General features: G+C 43.1%; 1 protein-coding gene across 6 annotated transcripts in view; it reads left to right on the plus strand.

Moving 5' to 3' along the window:
- LOC311270612 (signal-induced proliferation-associated 1-like protein 2) overlaps positions 1-20,819 on the plus strand; it is an 89,273-nt gene that overhangs the window by 24,581 nt on the left and 43,873 nt on the right. For all 6 annotated transcript variants that reach the window (XM_084375596.1, XM_084375600.1, XM_084375598.1 and 3 more), the window contains exons 2-4: positions 8,518-10,307; positions 15,513-15,646; positions 16,894-17,082. In XM_084375596.1, the coding sequence (XP_084231722.1) occupies positions 8,786-10,307; positions 15,513-15,646; positions 16,894-17,082 (1,845 nt within the window). In that variant the 5' untranslated portion in view covers positions 8,518-8,785. The remainder of the gene's footprint in view (positions 1-8,517; positions 10,308-15,512; positions 15,647-16,893; positions 17,083-20,819) is intronic.

Raw genomic sequence — 20,819 nt, forward strand, 5'->3', positions numbered from 1 at the left:
GCTCTGCACTCAATCTTCCTCTTTAGTTTAGGGAACAAACATGCTGTCTGCTTTCTGTTGTTGCAGAGCAGCACAGGGACCCGTTCTAAATCATCTCGTCCCTCTTGTAACATAAGCTGTGACTCTAAGCTGCAGCTGGAGCTGGTGCGTCTATTCATTGCAACTCTCAGCATCAGGATTTCTGGCTCTGTGTTTCTGAGATTTCTCTGCATATTCCAGCCTTTTCAGCGTCAAGGGACTGACCTCCAGTCACATACAGAGCTGTATTCAACAGTCTCGGAGGACATGATAAGTTTATTTCAAATCGAGTATACTGGAGCTCGTAATGATGGAAATAGAGTGACGTGAAGGAGAGGGTTGGATACAGGTGGTCAAATGGTGGACGGTCTCTATATCCTCTCTAACGGATTATGCTACACGTGGCCACCCATCAATAGTGAATCATTACTTTTAATTCTGTTGCTCATTATGTACGCAACCTCACTTAACCTAAATAAATCGTGTTAAATTCTCATCCATGTGAGTATTTTTAAAGGAAAAGTAGGCTGGATGTGGTTTGCTGTTAGTTTCCCTTTATACATACACATCAGGCACGATAAGGCCGCTGGCTGGAACTCATTTTATTGGTTTCCTTACCTCCCACTGAGGGTGTGACCCTCCTTTCACACTGGCCATTAAAATCTCAGCATTACTCCCTGCAGGCAATATTGGCACATCGGGGCGTTCGGTTGGTGGTCTGACCACAATAAGAGAGGGTGGAGTTAGATGATTGGGTTCTTTACCGGCTCAGATAGAGTGAGTTATCGCTGTGTTGAGGACGGGCTGGGCTTGGACATTGATGGCAGGGCTTTAGCATCAGTGCTAATTTAAGTGTCAGCTGGTGGGAGATTCCTCCCTGTTGTGAGGTTGAATTGTGGGAGCAGCAGATGAAAGAGGAAGTAGTTGAATGGTGCATTTGGTTTTCTTTGGTCCATACTTTCATAGTCACACACACAGTGTCCTTCTGGTTTTGGAGGCACTTGGGGAAGATGGTATGCCAGTTTTCCCAGGCCCCGGTAATGAACTCTCAAGGATAACATCACCCAATTAATTGGTTGTATGGTTTAATTGCACAAATCTCTTTGAGCAAGGTTTGGCAAAACTCCCATTCGGTTTTTTTCTTCTCGCTCCACCACTTTTCCTTCTCCTCTTAACCTCACAATCTCCTTTGCTTTAACCCAGTTAAGGTAAAGAATCGCTCCAGTGAAGCGGAAACAGGAATGTTTTCATCAGATTGGAGATGCCCGTGTCTGGTTGCAGTCATACACCCCCTCCTTCTCTGCCTGCAAGTGTGATGAATTTAATATCTATCCTGCCCAAAACCATTGCGTGCACCCCTCCCATTCCCACTGCAAGGTTGGAACAGCTGCTCACAATAGAGGATTGAAAACAGAGCTCCCACGTTGTTTTAAATCAACTCCTCAGAGGGCGAAACACTAACACAGTGTGCAGCGCAAATTTGATCGCCTTTGAGTGTGATGTGACATGGAATGTGATTCATTGTTTTTATTGTGAGTTTATTGAGGAATCAAATGGCGGGCAGTGAAGCATAGGCAAACGTGCCTTCAGGTTTGTTTGCTTTCCGCTCAGCTTTTTTCTTTTCCCGTGCGTTAATGATGAACACAGTCAGTGTGAGACATCCAAATCTCTGACTGGCTGCAGAGCTGCCAGAGAAGGCAGGTTACAAGAAACTAAAATAAAATAAATTGTGAATGCACGGAGAAGGGCTTCACATAGTAATGCTGCCTGACTCACTATATGATGAAGTCCATGAGCTGGAAAATTGGTGTAATCATCTTGGCCTCTAACCTACATTGCACCCTAATTTGGCTGCGGGAGGAGTGGATGACTGCATCACGGCTTGGCCTCAGCTCTGGAGGTCGAGGCGTCTTGGGGACGCGGCCAGCTACTACTTCCTGCTTGCTGAGAACAGAGGAGCATTAATGTGGCTCAATTACACCAGGGTTTATTAAAGATAATTGTCTATAATCACAGGTCTGTGTTCACCCTGGGGCTCAGAGTGGCCCTGCAGCTTGGTGGGGGTTAAATAAACATGTTTGACTTTGACCTGAGGTGGATAACGTGGAGGACGGCACATTTTAGAGGAATGTGAGGATTTAAGGAAGTGAAAAGCTTACATACAATTGCTTCATCTTTTACCTACAAGATGCTCTTGCCTCAGCTTTGCCAGTGTACTGAATAATATAATAACAGGCTGCTCTGTTATTATAGTATTCTGTAATCATGTGGAACGGGTGCACGGTGCACTGGCAGAAACATACAGCTAAATTGTGCCTGTGATGGCCAAACACATGCAAATCTTGATATTTTGCCTCCATAATTGCGACTTCTAGGTGAGTTTTTGCAATTTCAACACACAATTTACTAAACCTTTGAAACTCCTCTAGTTCAGGCTGGCACAAGAAGATATTTTAAAAGGTAACCTTATGTCTAAATCAGGCATGCAAATGATTTGGCATTCCTCTCAAGAGTATTTTTTAAAGGGTTTACGACATGGCCCTGCTTTTTGAGCAGCACACAGTGTGCGCCTAATTTCCTGAAGTGCTGTCATGTCTCAGTGGAGTAATCTGAATACTGTTGCGCACAAAACGTGTTTGCAACTGGCGTCGAATAGAGCTTAAGTGTTAATATATGCAGTGCTGTTTTGTAGAACATCCTTGCGTTGTGATTTGATTTCCATAAATCTCTTCTTCAAATTAAAACGCTATTTCACTCTTAGCTCAAGTAGCTGAGGAGTAAAGTATCTCTGAATGTACCCATTTTGATCCATCCGACACTGTAAACATTTGGATAATTCGGAGAACTGCAAAGGAGCTGCGACAAAAGGCGCTCCGGAGCTTTGTCTGGGTGGTCTTCCTCTCCATGATCGCAGCGACAGTCATCTAGGAGTCGTAGAGTGAGACTGTCAGAGATATCACGCCATGTGCCCTGCTCTGGTGAGACGGCTTATCAGTGATACTATTAATCCCAGGATGGTGGACAGACCGTGTTCACTTTCCTGACATCGTATTAATATCTGCCGGGCCTTTAATCAGGCCACAATGTCAGGATTATTTTAAGACCTGCGAGAACAGCTAGCCACTCCTCTCTAGATGAACCGAGATGAAAGACAGACCATCGAACATCAGAGACAGAAAATGAGTTCATTACTGTAATTAGGCCTGTCTTTCTCTCCCATCTCTCCTCCATCCCTTCCCCCCTGCTCACCAGGCCTTGTGTCTTAAACACCCATAATGGCGATGCATTACTCCAGTAATAAAGGGCTGTTAGACAAGCAGACCGCCCACCCTCCATCTGCTGCCTCCCTTGTACACACAGCCTGAAAGGAGAGGACAGAAAACAGCCTCCTTCAGGTATAGATAGATTCTGCTGACCAAGTAGCTCGGGGCACTTTCTTTTGGTTGGGGGATGGATGTGGAATGAAACAACTGAGTTCATTAATCACTGTCGCAGGGAAAGTCACTAATAGCAGGCAGGAAAGGGAAACACAGACCACCATGTCCACTGGTTTATCCTGTCCTGTCCGAGACGTGAAATAAAGGCCAGTTCACCCTTTTCTGACCCCCTGTAGCAACACAAACAAGGAGAGGCTGGACAGTATGAACATAAACATAGTGGTCTACTGCTTCTGTGTGTTTTTAACTCCGCCAAGGAGGTTATGTTATCATCTGTGTCCGTTTGTTTGTTGTTTTGTTAGTTTGTTGGTTTGTCAGCAGCAATCAAGGTGCCGATCCGGATAAACATCTTAAACTTTGCAAGATACGGTGTTTTTCAACGTTTTCGGTTGGTTTTCTCCGGGAGGAATGCATGTTGATGGAAAAAAATCATGATGGAATCATGCATGTAATCTGATAAATTGCCTCCAGTGATTTCACTCAGCGACTGTTGCATCCACAACGCAACAGTCGCTGAGTGTAGGCATCAGGTTTTGAAGAGGAAAAATGCATGTAATAAAAAAAAGATAATGTATCTGTGGCTCTGCTGTATCGATGTTGATAATTTGCTTTTAAACTGTCCATCATGAGTCCAACTGTATTGTAGGATTGAGATGCTACACAAGTGAACTGCTTTTCAAAACCTGGTGCCTACATAATCCACAATGCAACACTGGAGGCAATTTATCAGATTACCTGCAGCCACATACGGCTTTATACTACTTGTTTTCACATATGCAGTAGTACTCCCCATGACCTGTACATACACTTTAATGTGAAATGGTGGAGTTGCCCTTTAATGATGCCATTCAAATTCTTTTTTGTTGTATTTGTATTCATTCTGTTTAAACTTTTTCTATACAGTTGCAGATAAGCATTACACTTATGCTACACTAATGTTATTAGTCTTGTAGCATTTGCAGAATTAGATTCCAGTTGTGGGTGAGTAGGATTGTTTCCGACTGATGTGATCCGAGCATTTCCAGTAACCAGAGTCGAAAAGTCACGATTTATTGAAAAAAAATCCATGAAGAGTTTTTTTTATTGGATGATGGCACCACAAAATGTGATGAGAGACATTTGAAGCTTCTTTGAAAACCTCCATAGAAGTTTTGAATGGCATTTGCTACATCCCTGTCTTTTATTCTCTTTATATCTTAATGTTTGTCCATTTAGTCATCTTTAACGCAATGACATAATGCCGTTTTCTCCTGACGCTGCCGTGTTGACAGAATTACACCCCTCCATCTTTTTTAGCCACTCCACACGGACTACTGTGAAAAGTCATTCATGCTGTGTTGTTGTCACGCTTTGAGATTACAGTATGTCAGTTCCTTTGTTCTCCCGGTTCTCAGTCATCCGTTAAAGCCTCTGTTGGAGTGTCACCATTGATAAAGCTGTTTGCACAGGTGGCACATTTTGCTGTCACTTGCTCTAATTGTTCAGTCAATAGGCGACATTTGGGTGTCGGTCAGCAGGCTGCCATATAGTCACCTCTGCTCCCTGTCATCGTGGCTGGGAAACAGACCCTGAGGCGGATTTTGGTTGACTGGAGAAACATAAAGGAAATGTCCAAGAGATAAACGATAAAAAAAAATTTAGAGTAATTTACAGTAAATTTAAGATACTTTGTTACGCTGACAGGATAACTTAAATGGTGTTTTGGGGTGCTGGATATTTAGTGTTTGAAGCACTTTTTCTCTCCTTTCCCTTTTGTCAAGCCGTTAATTGAGATTAACAAACAATTCAGAGACAAAGTTATCCATCTTTAAGTACAACCATATTTACACGCTTCAGATCTTTGTCTGATCTTTCATCTGTTGCTGTGTACGGTGGACCACATTTTGAATGGGAGAATCCATTTTTATAATTTAGAATTCGTTGCTTTATTTATCAAAAGCAACTTCATACCCAATTTTACCACTTTGGCCTTTTCAGATACAGACGCTGTCATTGTTCACTACACTGCAGCACACCACACCACATATTCCATTATTCATCATTCGCCTACTGCGACCGACAAACATATTTCCCAGAACGGTTCTTGTCACTACATTATACATTCACATGACACAACACAATGTCTTGCTGTCCTCTCTCCGCCTTGTGTTAAATACAGAGACACTGCAGTTTATTGCTAGTGAATGAAGTTGTGTTCATAACCAGACCAGCCCATAATAGGAGAGAGAGGATTGTGGGTAGTTTGGCAGTACACTGAACTGAGAAGGTATCATTTTCAGTCTATTCCTACACATTTGGGTCATGCATGCATTAACCTGTATTTGGCCTCTGCAGAGGTGCATACTTTATTAGTACAATGTTTCCGACTCAAATGTATTTTGTCTAGTCTGGCTTGTAGCTAATCTTGATGTGGCCCACATTTCCCTCCCAAAATAGTTCATCCTCCTCCTTAACAGCAAAAGAGAAATGTAAACAGTTGTCTGGAAACAGAAGCTATCATATTAAAGGCCAGTGGACAGAGCTGGAGCACAGCTTGGGACGCTGGGCCTAAACTTCATCTATCATTTTCACAGTGAAACCTTCCAGAGAGGAAAGCTCTAACAGGGCTTATCATCTTCACTGAAGCAAACAGCCAAAACTTCAGAGCCCCGTTCTCTGTGATGTGCAGGGTTTATTTGATAACTCGTGGGGTTTTCACATGATTGCAGTACTGGGAGAAATGAGGCACACCACCACAGAACAAGAAAAAGGCATTTAGGTCAATGTAGGAAGATTTGCAGCAGTCCCGGGGCAGATCCAAAGGCAGCTGCCACACCTAAAAAATGCCTTGACACCCTGGCTGCCATCCCAGTTTTGCGTAAATACAAAAATGTAGTTATGAAAGTTGTGGCTTTTCAGAAATTTAAAAGAGCAACACGCTGATGTCTGACTGCAAGTGAATGCAGCAAGAGATGAAGCTCCCCATAGTCTTCTAGGTTCTACCCCAACATACCCAGGTACTGCCCCTGCAGCGGGCAGCATTTACTTTTTTCTCCCAGCAGCTGATGGCTTTTTTATCCAGCTAAATATGTGCCAACTTCATTAATGGAAGTACAGAATGGGGAGTGGCAGGGTTGTATTTTTGAAGCATATTTTTTGTTTACTACACCTGTTCTGACAGTTTAAAACTGACAATGCCCAAATATTTACCTGTGTGCCTTGTTAGCCTGCAACTGCCAACATCTCTGAAAGTGCTAATTCTGTAAACAAACATGTTAATATGTCAGACCAGTCATGCAAGTTCAACGTACAACAACAACAGCCAGTTTAAAAAGTAGAGTAGAGTAGTAGAGGAGTATACTCCGGTTGATTGATTGTCAGCTCGCTCTTTGAAATTCTCTTTTTTCTATTTTACAGAAATCTACTTGCCATTAGCTGATAATGCATTGTTTGAGTTGTTCAAGTTTTTCAAAACATTAGAGTTGCCATAGCAGTTTTCTCCCCGACACCTGTTTGTGTCTGAAATCTTCATCACCTAGGAATACATTTGACTTGAATGTCTTTTTGTAGATTTGCTCTTTCAATAAGAAGTGCTCTGCAAGTCTTGGTTAACCTTACGCATAATACTAGCAACATCCACTTTAATAATGATGATAATAATATTCAAGAAAAAGGAGCTCTGGTGAGCTCTGGTATCCATATCAGTATCTGCAGATTTAAAGAATATCTTTCTTTTTCATCTTTTTGTCAGCTTTTCCAAAATAAATATTCATATATAAGACACGATTGAATGACATGCATACATACATACAGTATATTTCTGGCACCCCATAAAGTCTTCATGCCACCCTCTAGCCACCCTATCATTATTTCTCTATATCCGTCCCTGTCACATTCTCGACTGCCGCTTGGTGTTGTGTGATCCTTTATGCAGAAGTCAGTATTTGAGGAAATGAATCCAGTGTAACACCTCAGTCCCTTACTCCCACTGGACACACCCAATAACATGGGATGAGATCGATGAGAGAAGAATCTGCTTGTGTTTCCTCAATTTCTCAATTTGCTCACTTCCTCCCGGAGGCTTGCCTTCAGCGTCAGTAAACAGTGCAGTCTTTGTTTGTCAGTGTCTTAATTGCATTGTCCGTGTCAAATCGTTTTCTGCAGTTGATGGAGGCTGTATGGCCAACGTGGCGCCTATTCAACAATAGTGTACACATGGTTGATGTACAGGGACTTTACTTACAGATAAAAATGGAAACCATGTGAGTTTGCAGCCCGTGTATATCTGACATCTAAAATACCCAGGAGGGAATGAAACTCTTTTTCAAGGACAAGCCGAGCAATGTTTTCACTCTCCTTCTCCCTGTCCTCAGATGTTCAGGTTAATGAATGAAACTGCTGATATCAGCCTTTTGTCTGTGTATTTTTCCCCAGCAGAACAAAACTGAACAAGGGGAAAGAGTAAACTTGGAAACTTCGTCTCTCTAACAGTATTGGACCGGACTTCACCCCATAGCCAGTTTACCTCATTGTGTCCTTGTTCATTTTCCTCCTAACCAAGTACATCTGATAAAAATGCAAAATGGCACTGGCGTTGAATATGCAGAACTATCCTTCCTGTATAATTTGCAGGCTTGATGATGCTGCGAGCAGTTGGATCAGATATTGGTACATGCGAACATTTAGCTGAACATCTGCCTCTTGTTGTGGTAATTTGCTTCACCACCATCTGTTAGGCATTGGCTTGAAGCACCAAGATATACATCTATCTTGTTATAAACCCATAATGGCATCAGCTCCTCTCGAATTCACTAATTATCCGTATTCAGTGATATGCTCTACATAGTTCCAAAAGTAATACAGCCCTACATGCACCTTGGTGGGAGTTTATCACGAGATAACACAACATTTAGGTCAGCGGGATGATAATTTTTATAGCTGAACTGGATGTGCTGTGTTTTCGGGTCATTTTGAGCAATGCAAACTGCTTTTCCCTGTTTTAAATGTTTTAAATGTTTCAAAGTGCTCTAACCCACTTCAGTGTGCTAACATTTTCTTCTGTGTTTTTGTTTCTGTGTCACAGATCCAACTCTTCCAGCTGTCGTTCTGCATCGGTGGCACGCTGTGAGAAAACTCCACTCCGCTGTGCCTCAGCGCTCCTCAGACACTTGTCCTTGACATCCAAATGCTGCGTGTCGATCGTTGTGCCAGGCGCCTTCTGTGAGTTATGACGACGGCTGCCTCATTGACTCAGGAAAGAGGCTCCTCCTCCACTCACCACTGAGCAAATCACATGATGTAATGAAGACGGGTCCTGAAAGTGTGCTCTTCAAGGAGTCTGCCAGCAGGATATGAGTATTTTGAGCCCTGTGACGGATAACAAATCAAACCTTGTGGGAATTGTGGGAGGCCCAGAAGAATACTCCAGAGCCATGCAGACAGAGGAGCTATTTGGCAGGAAACTCAAAGCTTTGAATAGTAGCATGGGACCACCAGCCTCCAACATGCAGGGGAAACCTGAAGGTGCAGGCAAAACAAATGGTACCCCAGCCATGCCTAAAATGGGCGTCAGGGCCAGGGTGACAGAATGGCCACCAAGGAAAGATGGATGGGACGGACGGCCTTCCCCCAACTATCAGAGTGTGATACCGGTATTTCAGAACGGCCAGCAGGAACACGCAGTGGAAATACTGGAGCAAGGCGAAGCAGTCTGTGTGGAGGTGGACTACTCTGACAAATACTCGCTGAGTGACCTTCTCAGCCACTCCCCGCTGAAGGGTCTCCATCCGATCCGTCAACGCAGTAACAGTGATGTGACCATTAGTGACATTGACTCTGAGGACATAATGGACCAGAATGCTGTCAATCCAAACACTGGGGCCTCGCTGCACCGTGAATACGGCAGCACATCCTCCATTGACCGCCAAGGCTTGAGTGGAGATGGCTTCTTCACCATGCTTCGGGGCTACCGAGTGGACACCCTGGACCACCGTAGCATACCGCCTCTGGGATTCCCTGAGTTGTTGCGCTGTGATGCCTCCCTCTCCCCCAGTCTGCAGACTGCAGCCCAGATTGCCAGGGGTGAGATAGTCCACATTCCAGGCTACGACTACATAGACAGCTCTCTTCTCTATAGCCGGGAGCGGGAGAAGTCGTTCATGAGGCGTCTTAAATCGGAATCATCTGAGACATCTCTCTTCAGGAAACTGCGGACCATAAAGAGTGAGAGCGACGCCTTGAGGCTCTCAATAGAGGATGACCGGCGTCCACTCAGCTTCCAGAAATGCTTTGCGCACTATGATGTCCAGAGCGTTCTTTTCAACATCAGCGAGGCGGTGGCGAGCAGAGCTAACCTGAGCCAGAGGAAGAACACCACTACTGGGGCTTCAGCCGCCTCGGCTGGAATAGGGCCTGGAGCTGTTGGAGTGGTTGGAATTGGAGCTGTGGTTGGAGCTGGACCTGGAGTAGGGAACGATGGCGGAGCAGCAGGATGTAGCAATGTAAATGCCCCCTTGTTTGAGTCACCACTGGGCAGCAGGGAGGACTTGAACCCTAAGGAGAACTTGGACGTTGACGAGGGGGACGGGAAGGGCAACAATTTGGTGCTGAGCTGTCCACACTTTCGCAATGAAATTGGCGGTGAGGGCGAGAGGAGGATCTCCCTCTCCAGAGCCAACAGTGCCAACTACAGTGGTGTGTCAGAGAGCTGCTCTTTTGAGTCATCTTTAAGCTCCCACTGCACCAATGCAGGAGTCTCTGTGCTGGAGGTGCCTCGAGAAAACCAGCCTATCCACAGGGAGAAGGTCAAACGCTACATCATTGAGCACATTGACCTTGGAGCATACTACTACCACAAGTACTTCTATGGGAGAGGTAAGGAATGCTCATGATGACTGTGTATTTTTTGGGGGTTTACAGAGATTTAAAGTGATGATTCAGGAAGAATTAAATGACTCCGTGTTGAGGATGATTAGACTTTCCAGGCCAAACTTCCTTGAAACAAGACTATGCACAATGCCGTGTGAGAGTTCTCTTATGGACCAGCCTCCGCTCATTGGGTCAGATATCTTGGCGGCCCAGTTATTTTTGTAGGACCAGATGAAATAGGGGCCAGAACAATAGCAGGCCTGTGTTGGGTGCGAGGGTGTGTGTTTCACTTCCTCGGGAGAGGAACGGTCATGTCCTCTCTGTGATATTGCCCTGAACCCTGCAGAGAAGCTGTGATTAGTCATGTGAGAAGAGAGAGGTGAGCGAGAGGGAGTGTTGCAGCTGTTCCCCGCGGGGGCCGCTGGGGTGTCGGGACCCCCCCTATGAAACTTTGGGGTCAGCAAAACTATTCCAAGGTCCCAGGTCCCCTCATTAAAACACCTATGTGACCAATGCTGGAAATACCATGCCGACCCCAACCCATCACCGCATTATACATATCTGTTTTTCTCACTGTCTGCGCGTCTGTGTTCGCTGCTGTCAGCAGATTGAGTTACCCATTCTTAAGCCTCCCCAGAAAACAGCTGCTTCACCTTTCACACTGAGAAATGCCTGACCTTCTTCAGAAAGATACTGTGTATTAAAATATTCCTCAGTTGAGGTTTGATATCTTCCGTCAAGGTTAATTAGACCATTATGGATGTGGGGCCTCATTACAGAAACTTCCTAAGTCTGAAATCCTATCTTATCTCAGTTCAGGATGACATTTAGGATTTTTGGTATTACTGAATCATGTCTCCTAATTGCATTTAGGATAAGAATTTAGCCTTTCACAGAAGTGTCCTAACTGAAGAATATCCTGAGTAAGGAAACTAATAAGTTAAGATAACATTCATCCTTTCTGAAATTTAAAATAACTACAGCTAGCTGTTGTTAGATCTGTATGGCAATGAAGATGGGGAACACCATGAACACCGAAATGTTATGATTGAAAGGAAGTGTTGGATACAGGCGTGACAGCCAGGATGACTGCCGATTTAAAGAGGAATTGAGTTTACAGTTTAAGTTTCTTAAGTTAAGATATGTCTGAGATAGGATAGGACACAGTCATGAGTTGCTTCTGTAAAGTAAGATATTTTTTTTCTATTTTTGAAACTTAAGTTAAAATAGGACAAGCAGCTCGGACATTTTTCTGTAATGAGGCCCCAGCTCTTCTTACATTGTGTTTAAATGTAAAATTGAGCTTTCTCCCATAACCATTTACTCTGAAATGTTGCCTCATGTTCTCCCCATCCCAAAACTGGTGTAGTTGTTTATCCATTTAACCTCATTCCGTGGCAACGAGGTCAAATGTATAATTGAAGTGCCTTGTGTCGCTGTCTGTTTCGTTTTGATGTTGTTGGTTTTACGGAAGATGCCTTTTTCACAGCATGTGGATGTAGCCCTTGCCCTTCGTTCATGAGGTGTTTTATTGGAACGACAAGTCTGTCGTCACCTTCGCTTCACCAAAAACACACACACATACAAAACAGCACATACTCGCACACACACTCACACAAACATGACCGCGTGACACCACTTTAGGGCAGGCTTTTATCAACCTGGGCTGAACATTGATCAGATTGATTGCCTCGAGCCCTCCTTCCCTTAGCAACAGGAGTGTTTCTCCCCAGGCTGCCCTAATGGACACGATGTTTCATCCACACTCACGCCAAGCATGGTTACACACAGGTCCTGGTTACATACTGTACTTGGTAGGCTGTTTAGATACAATAGAGGGTGATGTAAACCAGGGGTTCTCAACATTTTCTAACTCTGCACATTCAACAATCTCAAAAGTAATGCTTAAAGATCCTCCGCTCACATGTATTATATACATAAGATTCTCTAATATATGGACATGGATTTTATAGGAAAAGAAAGTAATTACAACATCGATATCCTTAAAATGGCACCTATTCCTTCTATTTCTCTTCAAAAGTAAGCTGATTCCTCTACGAGCTCATCGTTTTTGTAACCTTACATCTGTCATGATCAGAGAGAGTGACAGGAAGTGCCCCGGTGATGGCGTGCAAGAGAGAGGGAGCGCACATGTACAGTTTTGACAGAGGGAGAGAAGTGTGAAACTGAAGTTTATTAGATGTCATGTAAAATAACACTCACTGCTCAGTGAGAAATTAGCACATACACACTATTTATCATGGTGGAAATGATCCATATCAGCGACAGTTCGAGGGTGTGTTTTATGCGGTTTCATCCAGTCCATTTTGGATGGATAGATGATTGGTACTTGTCAGATTATATCTTTTTTGCCCCGTAGCCAATGCTGATAGACCGATAGCGAGTCCAGGCCCAGTCATCGAGAATCACTTGAAGTAGTTGATGCCTTATATGGAGACAGGGTGACATAGAGGCATTATTTGACCTTTTAGCCTTTTGTCAACACCTATTGTTGTTTACCAGTGACTTGTTTCTACAAATGTGTTGACAAAAAGCTTTCCTCTATGGTCAACCCTGCCCCCGTCACTTTGCCGTTGGTATTTGGATCCCTATATGCCTGATATGCATAGGCATCTCTCGTCCTGCCACCATTTGACCTTATGCCTCACAGAGCATTTCCCCTCAGTCCACTGTCCCTGACAAGCCGTGCATTCCTCAGACAGCTGACCTCATAGTGCCTACATACAGTTAATTCATTATTCATGCTGATAAGCACATTGCCCCGATGTTAAGGCCACAGGGACAAGAATCAGCGTTTTCACTCGGCGTAGATGCAATGTCGAAACTTCTGCAGGAATCACTTTGCGAACGTCAGTGCTTTGAGGTTTTTCTTTTGTTGTCTGCAGGATCCAGGTCTTTCTCCCCGGCTTTAGCCTGGATTAGGGAGTGTTTGCTCAAGGCACCGCTTATTGTGTGCAAAGCTCTGCTCCTGTCCATGTCCTAAACAGACACACAGAGACACACACACACACACACACACACACACACACACACACACACACACACATACTCCGATGTTTGTAAGAGTAAGTACAGAATGTGTTTTTAAGTACACTCTTTTTGAGTGTCTTATTTAGGCATCTTTAATGAATTTCAAAATTTGTTCTCTCTTATGTCAACACAGAAACAAGTGCTGCTTCTTGTAATATTAAAACTAAAAGGCTAAAACCCTTCGGGTGACTCCCCTAGTGTCCATTATATTTTTCATCATACCCCACTATACAAACATGCTGGGAGGAACAAACAACATATTAGCAACTTTGCAATTCCTGAAGTCTTACCAGAAATGAGGCTAAAATGTTATATAACCTATGAGAATAATAAAATGGGCAGATTGCCATTATAATAATACCCCTAAATATTATTCATTGCACAAATTATCATCGTGACAAAAGAGGAAAACTCATGAGGGTCCACAAATGAAAAAAAATATGCATCCTGATGAGTAAATATAATGAGAAATTGACTTCCCATTAGGAGTTAGAGTCATTTTCCTGTACACTGGAGAGGAGGCAGGGTTAGAAAGACAGTAGGAGACTTTGTCTGAGCACAATGAATGGATGTCCTGACCAGCTGAACATCAAGATCCACAGGCCCTGTTGCTAAAACTCCGATTCTTAAATTATATAAATCTCTTGTTCGTTTGTTTGTTTTGACCAGCAGCTCATATAAAGTCCATAAATTGGTTTGTCAGTCCCAGCAATGTCACACGCTGTTCTTTTTCTGTTCCACTACAGGACACAAATACTCTAAGCCTGGTCAGAGAGGACATCCTGGTGGTAGCCTAGTGGTTTCGGGTGCATACCGTGTAACCACTTTGTCCTGGGTTTAAATGTAGCTTTGTCTGTCTCTTCCCACGTATTCTTCCACCCTGCACTGTTAATTATCCAATGAAGCAATATGCCATTAAAACAAAGCAGAGAGAAATTGGCTTGAGTGAAGTTTCAGCATGGTTCGTAACGCCTAGGTGTTATACGGTAGCGGGAGCAGATTTTCCTTCTGCAGTGGCATGACTCCGGATGCAAAAAGCCCCCCGACACTTCCCTGTGTTTTCGGGTTTACACAGGATCTGCATTATAAAGGTATGTGTGTGGTCGGATCATAAATTCACCGCTCCCGAATGAAGAATGCGAAGGATGATTATTACTTTTTAATCAGAGTCCCAAATCCATCTTTAATACTGAACCACGCCAAACAAAAACGTGTCTGACTGCGGCAATACTTTGTGCTTTTGTGGAGTTACAACGCTGTGTGAAGTATTTGGGCCAGTGATGGGTCAGAGTGGGTCATACTTTCCAGGGTTGCATTTATATTTATTTACTTTTTTAATCCCCGTGTTGCCACTACAAACCGGGTTCTAATCCCCAAGCCAATCATTTTCAAATCTCCGTTGGACCCCTGCTGCTTTCTGTAATCACTGCAACTGCTTGCCAAAGCCCAGAGAATTTTAACATGGATGGATAAATATATGGACTCAATCATATAAATCAATATTCTGCTCAAGCAAAAGCAGTGATTTGATAAAGATTTGAACAAGGTTAAAGGACAAGTTCAACCAAAAGTAAAAATCATTTTCTGAAACTTGACCTGACTTTAAATTTCCAAGAGGGCGGCTTGCAGATGGAAAGTCAGGTCAAGTGTCAAAGTCCACAAAACTTTTCAGGAAGCCTCTCAGCAAAACAGCATCACAGCTTTCTTCTCAACAGCTGAAGCAGATCTGGACTTGTTTTAAAACTTAAAAAAACACCTGAAAACAAAAACGTAAAATGTCTCTACACAGCTCCTCAAAGTAATCCAAGTCTCCGGAAACCTCATGATCCCAAATTGATTTAACAAGACTTCATTTGCACCCGGTACGTGCGGTTGAGGTCGTGTGCTCACTTCAGAAAGGGTATGCACTAACACTTTAAGCTGTGGGCTATGAAACTTCAGCCTACTTCGTCTGACATGGGGGCAAGTAGATAATGTCAGAATTTTTGTTTTTAGGTGAACTCATCCTTTAATAACAATTTTCACAACTTTGCAAGTTTGTCTATTCACTAAAGTTGATGTCACCTCAGAGCACTTCATTTGATGCTTAGACAGGCAGTAGACAACTTTTCTGCTTTTTTAGTCTGTGTTTGATAACGCTCTCTCTTACTTGTCCTCCAGAACATCAAAACTATTTTGGGTTCGATGACAATCTTGGACCTGTGGCTGTCAGCATCCGCAGGGAGAGGCTGGACGATGGGAAGGAGAAAGAAGGAATGCAATTCAACTACAGAGTCACCTTCAGAACCAGCCAGGTAACTTTAATCTCACATCAGCGTAGAACTGTGCATGGTAAGAGATACCTGCGTGATATCTGTAGCCCTATTAAAGAATCGAGTACAAGCCAAAACAAGCTTTTAAAGTGCGTTTCTCATATATTGCATTCGGCAAGACATGTTAAGGTCACTCAGCTCAGCGCTCATTCAAGCAGTATGAGAGTGGAGGTAACGCTTCAGTACCTCCGAAAAACAAGAGGAGGCTTCTCACAGCTCCCAAATCTGCTCCTACCACCTTAATGTGTCCAGTGACGCCGTGCCAGTTGTGACTCAGTTGGCCAGTCATGCAAACACTGATGCAGTCTATCGGAGTCGGTGTGATCACCCCGGCTCGCTTACACTCTCGCACACCTACGCGCGTGCACACAGAAGCTGATTAATCCACAAACCTCTCAGTCCCTGGTGGTACAGAACCCTCTCCTTGACTGATACTGGGTGGTCTCATCCACTGAATAATTCAGGTGCAACAGATGTGTCAGGCAGGGAAATGTCACTGATATCCAGTGCCATTCTTGGTTTAAGCACCACTCCCATGATAAAACAATGTATCTGGGTCATGGTAGCCCTGCAAGTAGCACGCAGAAAATGTTTTAACTCCCCAACCACTGGAGCGTCTATTTGCATGTACTCCTATCATTTAGCCTCAGCGCTCTCTGCCTCACTGCCCCACTCTCACTCTCCCTTCCTCTGTGAGTCTATCAAGTAATCTGCTTTTCAGAAAGCCTCTCTGTCGGACAGCCATTGACTGCTGACATTAACGTTCACAGGCTGTGTGGATGCAAATGGGATTTATGAGCTTAAATGTGTCTGTGATGCTCCAAACAACAACAGAGGGTTACAGAGTGGGTGTTCTGAAGCTGTTTGGGTTAATGTTTACTGGCACATTAATGATCTTAACAGTAAAATACCACTTAACATCTACTGCGCAGTCAGCTTATGTTAATTATTTAGAATTTGAGTTCCTAATGCCCTCCAATGGAGCCGTAATGGAGCCACTGCTCTAATTAATATGGCATAACATAAAGGGATGAAGCCTGGTTTTCATTTCCAGCATTTTGAAATAAAATGTAATCACTCAAGCACAGTGTGGGCAAAGAGATCCAAATGAATAAAGCCACTGATTCACAGACATATTGACCTCCATGGATATAGTGCCACGCAGACCTAGCCAAAACACGTTGTACAAGGCGACACGATGAATCTTCACCATCTGTCTTTTCTGTCAGCTGACCACGCTCCGTGGAGCCATCCTGGAGGATGCCATTCCGTCCACTGCACGACACGGGACGGCCCGCGGCCTGCCGCTGAAAGAAGTGCTGGAGTACGTCATCCCCGAGCTTAATATCCAGTGTCTGAGGCTGGCCCTCAACTCCCCAAAGGTCCCGGAGCAGCTACTCAAGTTGGATGAGCAGGGGGTGAGTCCATGGAGATGCCCTCAATGTTTTGAGTACCACCTCAGACTGCTGTTGATGATTAAGCAGCACTGGAGCGATCCGGTTGAGTGTCTCGATCAGGGACATTTGATAGGGAACAACAGTTATTAAAGGAAAAGTGCAATATTTTGGGTAATATATCTATTTTACCTCACGCAAGTTATGTGCTCCACTTCTGGTGCATCTGGTCACTTAACCGGAAGGAGCGTTTTCAGGGTAACAGAGTGCTAATCTTCTCTCTCAGAGCGACCAGTGCAGAGTATCATTCATTCATGAAGTCCTAGGTTTGTAACTTCATTGAGTGAATACTACTACGTCAATATCAGGTTGCCAGGAAACCAACCATGACTCCAGGAAGTCACTGCATCCAGACTGCATCACATAAGCCTTGTAAAACCACAACATTTTGAGAGACATATTGACATATAGCTGTGTGTTTAATGTTGTGGTGTTGGGAGGTCGATTTTGTTACCTTCTGCCAGAGCCAGGCTAGCTGTTTCCACCTGTTTCCACTCTTTATGCTAAGCTAAGGTAACCTTTTACTATTCGCAAATAATCCAATTATTTATTATCTTTTATTTTGCTTTTACTGCAGAATATCAGTATTATGAATAATGTAATGATATTATGATATACATTTGTAATTTGAAATAGCCCTCTCTGTATCTGACGTTTACGTTAGCTATAGAAGGAAACAGGGGAGGGATTCACTTCAAATAGCAAGAACCTTTGTCCCATATGTGGGTTGCTTATTATAGATGAACAGAGGCTCCCAGGTGGAGGCATAAAACAGCCAATATCACACTTTAAAAGAATCAATATGAATCCAGCTCTCTCTATAGCCAGCATCGACTACTTTGACACACATTTTCTGCTGATAGGACACTCAAGTAACTCACTTTTGACAACTTACTTATCTGAGAGCAGGTGATTTGATATTCTGCAGGGATGGCAGGGTATGTCATCTTGCATTATCTCTGTTTGAATAAAATGGCTATTAGTGATATGGGCTCTGTCTTCGCAGGTGTCAGAGATGGATTCATTGTGTGATCTTAAGGCCTTTATTTTCTCATCTAATAAAACTGCAGGATGGAAAGGAGCGTGGGGGGACTAGCGAGTGCTCTATTGCTTATCTTTCTATCGGAGAATGGGCTGCTTATTAGTGTAATTACATTCATTAGCATGAACCCATCCTTTCAACTGACAGGGGAAAGACTCATATAATAGAAAGTGTCAGCCGTGTCCCTCTTGTATATTAAGACTGTGCTACGCGCTTAAACAAGAGCGGTGTAGTGTCCTCTCTAAAGCAAGTTAAATGCACTCCAGATGATGACAGACTTTGTGTATCCAATTATAGCAAAGTAACTTTGTAAATAAGTGCTCCAGGATGTTATTCCGGCCGGATTTCAAGGAGCTGATACTTGAGTTTGTTCACCTGCCATACAACACCCCATGCCTTCGCTATGAGAGACTGTCTGCAGATACAGACTTTGATATACGAGCGAAACTGACACATAGGGAGGATAGAAAAGCAATAAAGTAATCTAAGAAACTACGGAGAGCCCGGACTAAGTGGGGCTTGAAGCACTTCCAACTGGCAGTCCTCCTCACAGACCTCAAACCAAACGCCCGGCGGAGGCCAGTTTTTTATATTTGGTCATCAGTATTTTTGTACGCTCTGTTTTAATCATTAATGTTATGCTTGCCGTGCATGTGTTTAATAGTGGAGCACCCCGTAATCTTCATTTTAAGCAAGCCGGACTTTCACCGCCCTGTTAATGTGTTTATGTGAGGAAGCTAATATTGGACAGGAAGCACAGCAGCTCAGAAATAGAGTGGTCTACCGAGCATGTTTTTGTTTGTTTTGGTGCGTAATTTTCTTCCACCGCATGTAGAAAGCTTTATTTGAGGAAGTTTTGTGTGTATGCGCACTGCTGAGGAGATGTCAGTCTGCTGCTTTTGTGTTTTGCCAGTGTGTATGTGTGTGAAAAGGCCTCTTTTTATTTTTTTTGCCGCGAACAGAACAGAAAGGACGCCTGGTGAGTGAGAGTGTCCTGGAGCAAGACAGCCTTCATAATAGCCTCATGATCAACTCTGCAGAAAGAATATCCCCGAAAGCAGTGATGTAGACTGTGCTGTAATTGCCTGGCTGTAAGAAGAGAACAGGGCATATGTGAATGTATTTTAGATCACGTTGTAGATCACAGTGAGCCGACTGTGTGCAGATGGGCTGGGAAAAGCATTAAGGAGCTTTCGAGATGTGATTTTAGGTGATAGAAATCACAAATGATACATTTTTCTAAGAAAGCCATTGCTGTCAAATGTGTATCTGCTGTTGCCATCTGACGACCAAAATCTGGAAAATGGAAATGAAAATTGTTTAATAGAGTTTATCAGCTCTCAGAATTAAAAACGTAATTTCAAGCTTTAATTTTTAATTCACGATAACAAAAGCAGGGATCTGAAAAAGATAAAAGTCGAGCCTGCAGGTGTATGCGTAGCTGCCGAGGAAACGTAACTACACATAATAGTGTTTGGTGATAGCGAAGACAACATCGAAGAGGTCAGAGAAAGGCTGCTTATCTTCCCCTCTCAGAAATGCTGAACAAATTACCTTCTTCCTAATCTAGGAAACCGTTTTCACTGCAGAGCTCCGTATCATAAAGCGAACAAAGAATGAATGCACGACACAATTGCCAGCGCTGCCAATCAAGTGTCACAGCGGTCTTACAGTAGTCAACAGGTAAAGCCTTTGCAGGACCATAAATCACTCCCGATTCCCACAGTGACTGCTCAACTCTGAAATATAATTCAGGCTTAAGTGAGATTTGTTCCACAAGTTCAAGAGACTAATCTACCACCTACTGAGGCCGGTATTGCAGTGCCAGAAAAATCACCTCGGCCTTATGTAAATCAATCCCCTTTCATGACTTTGAAACTCGGGGATTAACTCGGTGACATGTAGTGACCAGAATTTTCCCCCCTTCATTTCCCTGCACATTCCCTTTTTACCTCCACCAAGGAGGTTCCAACCCAGTGTCTGTTTGTTTGTTGGTTGGTTTGACAGCAGGATTACATCTGTAATTTACTTGTACTTAAGAATGCATCACACCATGTAATTAATTCATTTTAAAATCATGATGAGTACAATTTGAATTAATATCTAAACCTTTCATCTGCATTTTTGTAGCCATTTAGGCTATCCGATCACAAACGGGCCAATGACAACCCTGGTGTTATTTAGACTGAAAATACTCTGATTAGCATTAAAAATACTTTGTACTTCTACTTAAGTATTATTTTAATACCAGTAGTTTTACTTATAATTGAGTAATATTTCAATAATGTAACCTTTCTCATGCAAATCTAAGTACATTTACTCAAGCACTACACTTAAGTACAATGTTGAGGTACTTGTACTTGAGTATTTTCATTGTCTGCTACTTTATACTTCCACTCCACTAAATTTTGAAGGCAAATATTGTACTTTTACTCCACTACATTTATTTGATAACTTTAGTTACTTGTTACTTGGCAGATTACCTGCTGCAGAGCCAAAGGAACACATTTTCAAATTAATTTATTTCATCAGCCACTGGATTAAAAAAACACTGTTTTTTTATGTTTCTGATAATCAGAAAAATGTTGAATCAGATCGAATCTGATAATCAGATTGGTTGATTACTTAAGTACATTTAAAATCAAATACTTTAAAATTT

The sequence above is a fragment of the Pagrus pagrus genome (genome assembly GCF_965226575.1).
Source record: "Pagrus pagrus genome assembly, chromosome: 15".
Classification (NCBI taxonomy): domain Eukaryota; kingdom Metazoa; phylum Chordata; class Actinopteri; order Spariformes; family Sparidae; genus Pagrus; species Pagrus pagrus.